The sequence below is a fragment of the Salminus brasiliensis genome, chromosome 13 (genome assembly GCF_030463535.1).
Source record: "Salminus brasiliensis chromosome 13, fSalBra1.hap2, whole genome shotgun sequence".
NCBI lineage: Eukaryota > Metazoa > Chordata > Actinopteri > Characiformes > Bryconidae > Salminus > Salminus brasiliensis.
The window spans coordinates 7291534-7297422 of NC_132890.1; the positions used below are offsets into that span (position 1 = coordinate 7291534).

At 42.8% G+C, this 5889-nt stretch overlaps 1 protein-coding gene across 1 annotated transcript in view; it reads right to left on the minus strand.

Moving 5' to 3' along the window:
• Positions 1-3745, minus strand: part of LOC140575475 (DNA topoisomerase I, mitochondrial) — a 39248-nt gene extending 35503 nt beyond the window's left edge. Inside the window, exons 1-3 of the mRNA XM_072695826.1 lie at positions 3654-3745; positions 2517-2592; positions 834-886 (exon numbers count right to left, since the gene is read on the minus strand). Coding sequence (XP_072551927.1) covers positions 834-886; positions 2517-2592; positions 3654-3745 — 221 coding nt within the window. The remainder of the gene's footprint in view (positions 1-833; positions 887-2516; positions 2593-3653) is intronic.
• Positions 3746-5889: the final 2144 nt, after the last annotated feature.

Here is a 5889-nt window from a genome sequence, read left to right on the forward strand (position 1 = left end):
ATCTGAGAGAGAGAGAGAGAGAATCTGAGAGAGAGAGAGAGAGAGAGAGAGAGAGAGAGAGAGAGAGAGAGAGAGAGAGAGAGAGAGAGAGAGAAAGACAGAACAAAAGCAAACCTGAAAGGGAGAAAAAGTGTTGGAGCAAGTGAGTGAGTAAGTGAGCGAGCATCAGAAAAGACATGCACAAAGCAAGTGAGAGAACGAGAGAGAGAGAGAGCGAGAGAACGAGCGAGAGAGAACAAGCGAGAGAGAACCAGAGAAAGAACCAGAGAACGAGAGAGAGAACGAGAGAGAGAACGAGAGAGAGAACGAGAGAGAGAGAGAGAACAAAAGCAAACCTGAAAGGGAGAAAAAGTGTTGGAGCAAGTGAGTGAGTAAGTGAGTGAGCAAGCGAGCATCAGAAAAGACATGCACAAAGCAACGTGATGTGTGGTGGACATCCTGGTCCTCCCCCCCTTCAAACACGGCTCATCTCCTCAGAAGAGAGGATTATCACGTATAGCTTTCCTGACACACCACAGCTTTCCTCCCAATAAAGAAATTAATTTCCTGAAAGACAGCCAGTCGATCCAGCAGCACAATCACAGCGGATACCGTCCACAATCGTGGACACCCAAATCATCCAAATTAATTTCCATCAACCTCAAAGGCAAGACGTCGCCCGACTGCAATTGAATCATAAGTGGATTCCAGTTCCTTTCCAAGTGCGGCTGCTGGAACAGCTCCAGATCAGGCCTGCACCTGGATTCAGCGATTCAGAGCCGAGGGGACGACAGCATGCTGGTGAGATTCAGACAGAACTGGAGGGGACAGACAGAGGAGAGGCTCTTCAGTACCTTGACGCATCAGCTATTTCAAAGTCGGTGCTCTCCTTTTTAGGACTCTTCACCTGGAGCAGAATGAGACACAGAGGTTAATTATGGCAGTTATTGGATTATGCTGGTGCTCATGTTCTTGGATAATTTGTATTTTTTTTTTTATTACATTTTCTTAGAGAAGAAAAAAAAATACCTCCAACAAAAGAGCATAGATAACACAGTCCAGCCAGACCTGAGCACATTCAGCAATTTCCCACACAGTAAACGATGAGGTAGACCATGAGGTGCCCAAATTCTGCATCGTTACCCTTAATTCTAGCACTTAAGAGCTCAAAGGGAAGGATTTTCATCATTCATGCCCAAGTTTAACTGTAGGTGGTCCTCAATCTCACTATCTTCAAGCTCCTAAATACATTTAGGAGCAACTAACAGTAACGTACAAGCGAGCTGCTGGACTTCAGAGGTGTAAGATCGACCTCCTCACCACCTTCACCTAGTATAAAAAACCAGGGGTCCTCCACTCTCACACTACTGCATCAGCCCACATGCTTCTTTGCCTTCAGATGCTGCTTATGTGGCAATAAGTTTGGCAAAGGTAAAGATGGCCATTAAAGAGTTAAGTGTTATTTACAGGGAATATTCTTGAAATATTTTTCATGACTTTTTTTGTGAGAAAAAAAAAATCTTGGATCTTGGAGAACCTGGTGCTTCACATTTGATGTCTTAAAAATAAAATTTATTTTTGAATCCTCTGATGACACTAATCTGCTAATCGGCACTCCTGGAAGTTCTAGCACCCCCTACTGGGTCTGGATCAGAAGACTGAGTACGAACAGGAACTTCTAAGTGAGCTGGATGTGCGCTGATGTAAGATTGACCTCCTCACCACCTACACCTATGGAAGTCGCTGTCAGAAGCCCCCCCCCCCCTCTTCTATTTGACAATATATTTAGCTCATAAAGCTCCTGTGTAATTTTCTATTCAAATGGAATTGGCCTAAATGAAGGGTGGTCTCTGCTTTATTAGTCCCAAAATCTTTGCCATGCTTACCATGTACTGTCAGAATACTCCGACAATCAATCGAGACCGACCCAACTTAAAGGCATACGCCAAATTCCACACAAAATGAGTAGAGGAAGAACAGGAGGAAACCAACAACACCCGTCTGCTCAGATAAGACCCTGGACGGTCCATTAAGCTGGCAGGAAAGAGCCGGTTACAGGTAACACAGACAGTGCAGCGTTATCTTGCATCCAGACTCATTACAGAGACACTAAAAGGAGCACTGAAGCACTCAGACTGTTATAGGTTGGCAGCGCCAGCAGACCACATGAGCCAAGCGAGCTGCCAAGACTGACGACCACGGTGTCATGTTCATAAAGCAAAAATATCTCACCAGATATTACAGCAGGATGTTAAAGTACCCTTACATAACAGACAAAAAAGGGCCTTACTGCTCATATTGACAGCTCATAAAGAGCTCCTGAAGATCATCAAGGACACACACATCAAGTGAATCAGTGTTTACCTAATATCTGTATAGAAGGCCAAGCGGCTCCCTACCTCCAAGACCAGTGAATAGAGCTCAAAGACCAACTATGACAAACGGCCATTCACAGAGAGGATAATTGGGCCTCTTAATTAAGCTGAAGTCCCAGATGTGAGAAAGAAGAGGACCTGCTTATGACAGTGAAGAACTACCTTCTGCTGCGTTGTCCCCTTCTGTCCCAGCGGAGACTTCTCTGCGGTTTTGGGCTTGGCCTTATTGGATTTCCTGCTACAGAAAGAGAAAGATGTTGAACAATTAATGAAAGGTTGGGCGAAGGGGGTTTAGAGGGGTTCGAAAGGGGACGTGCTGGTAACAATAACAACAAACTAAAAAATAAATACATAAAAAAAAATAATAATAATAATAAAAAAGCAGAGCTGAATCCAGGCTTCCAACCGCTCTATCTTCACCGGAGTGCGAGACAGCATGCCAGCAGGCCTCGTCACAAGAGGCTGCTGTCAGTAACAGTTACAGGTGTCTATTCTTCTTCCTTTCGATTGATTAATTGCAAACGCCAGAGACGGTTGGCTCGGCCCACGTCTTGCTGCCCATATAATGCATCAGATATCATGGGAAATTAATTTATTCATAAAAAAGGATGGAGTACAACGCTCGCAATAATGAAGGCAAGCTCCCACCCACTCACTTCACACTTGGTTAGATGAACGATTGCTGGTGCAAATCATTTATTCAGGAGCTTAATTTGTCTCCATCTTTGGCTCCAACACGGAAGGCGTTTTCCTGCTGCAAAACGTAGCACTGTGTGTAATAATGCACAGCTGTTGTTTGTGATGCTATTAACTTCTGGTTACTTTCACCTGAATAACAAATATTACAGAGAGCAGAGGGCGGAATACAAAGCGCCAGGCATCAAGAGGAGCTGAGAGCTTTCTGAGTAACAAAGGCTAAATTTACACTACAGTGTTTCTCTGGGTCAAAGTTCTGCTGTTAGAGAAGAAAGGGAGCGGGCGAGAGAGAGAGCGAGAGAGAGGGAAAGAGAAATGCCATTACGCAATGCACATTTGTCCTCCATGGGTGGCACACAGCCCACATCATATTACATACTCCACATACTTCACACACTCCTGGCATGAACAAGCTTCTTGAACTATTTGGACATCAAATGGACGCACATACGGTTCTGTGTAAATGCCAGGTGTCCTCCATGTGCCAGTACTTTGGAAACAGCTCACTGCTATGTCACGTGGACGTCCAAGAGTGAGTGATGAAGAGGCAGGACGTAAACTAAATAACTCAATGGGTACTGACCAACTGGGGTGGTCACCTACCGGAGAACGTCTCCACTGGAATGGTCACCGCTTGCTCCAGTCTCTTTGTTCTTCTTGACCTTGGCCTTTCCTCCTTTGCCTTCTTTTGCCATTGCTCAGATCCGACGGCAGACACGCTTGCTTAGAAACACATACGGCTAAAACTGCACACAAAAGCACAGCAGGGTGTACACACACACACACACACACATATATGTATGTATGTATGTGTATATATATATATATATATATATATATATATATATATATATATATACACATACATATATATATACACACATACATATATATACACATATACACACACACACATACATACATATATATATAAATATATAATATACACACACATATATACACATATATATGTATGTATGTGTATATATATATATATATATATATACACACACATACACACACACACTTATATATATACGTGTGTATGTGTGTGTATGGAAAACCAAGATAACGTCCTTAACTTGCCCACTAATAATACAAGCAAGCCTTCAACACAAGGATGCCAGACAGCAGCACAAAATGATCAGGCTGGTTTACCAGGCTTAGACGAAGCCATAAACCTAAGGCCATATTAGTGGTTTTTAACTGCAGTCCTGGGAACACTCTGGATCCAGCTCATCAAATGATTATAAAGCCATTCGTGAGCTTGGTTAAAGTACCGATTCTGGGATTGCTTTAAACAAAGACATGGAGCCCCTCAGGACTGAAGTTGAGAACCGCTGGCCCATCGGTTCTTTATTAGTGGACGAATCATGCTAGAAGCTAAGGTTAATCCAGGACTAATAACATGGACCATTGACATTAGAGAGGCTAATCTAAAAACCTGAGACTCATTAAGTCAAATGGTTTCAGATGGCCCAGCTGCATCATGGACAAAAGTATTGGGACATCTGTTTTATGACCCCTTCATTGCTTCCTCCGAAACGATGTTGTTGGAGTAATGGTCTACTTTTCAAGGAAGGCTTTCTACTAGGTTTTGGAACATTGCAGTGATGATTTGATTGCATTCCGCAACAAGAGTGCTACTGAGGTCAAGATGTTGGATGATCGCAACAGTTCTTCCACTGCTCCATAGCTTAATGCTGGGGGGCTTTATACCCCTCTAGCCCACACTTGGCATTAGGTTCAAACCAAATCTGTTCCAATAAGCCCTATTCTATTGGCAACATTTCTTCACATGGGACTAGACAAGCTGTGTGTATATATTAGTGTCAGCAATTGGTAGGTCGTCCACAAACATTTGGACATATAGTGCAGGTATTCTGGTCAACAAGCTTAACCAGCTTGCTTACCAGCACAACACTGGTCTTGTCTGCATGACCAGCTTTTCAACCAACTTCACCATCAAGGACCAGCTTAGCTTGGACCATCTGAAACCAGCTACCAGTAGAAAGTGTCCCTCTGGACGAGCTGCAACGTCTTAAGTACTGGTACCAAGGCCTCATCATCACCACCACCACCACCCAGGTTTCTTCCCAGCACAAATCCTGCTGCTGCTGCTGCTGCTGCTGTCCAACACTTTACCAGCTAATGTTAGGGTTCAGGTTATGGTGGCAATATGTGCGAGTTGCGGGATGACTGAGGCATCCTCAAAAACTAATGAATGCTCAGTAAATACCGAATGAGACGCAGAAACCCAAACTTTGCTCCACCGAGGCTGTAATGGGGTTGAGGTAACGTGCTGCTCACCACTCAACAGCGCTGAACTCCAGCAGTGAAACGAAGGCCTGTGATTGGTCGAAGCTTTGATCACTCTCATCGCTGACTCTGCGCTCAACACATGGTGTGAACACGTGTGGAGGATCTCTGGGGGTCCATGGACCCCGCCTTAGGAACCATAGTGTTAAAATGTTAATGGTAAACCAAATGAAAATGTTTCGTTTGTATCTAAAAAGTAATGGTAAAAAACGTATAATAATAATAATAATAATAATAATAATAATAATAATAAAAATAATAATAAAATCTGCTGGGCTGTGATGACACCTTCAAGTTTTTTTTTTCCATTTTGATAATCACACACTTACCCATTAATTTATTTTATTAAGATATATAAGTACATACTGTCGCTGTCATGAAAAAAAGCACCTCCAAAATAGCAACTTTAATAATAATAAAATAAATAAATTGAGACTTTCCCCACTGCGGGACTAATAAAGGATTATCTTATCTTATCTTTACAGTAGAAGAAAACAAATATGCTCATTTTCATTAAAAC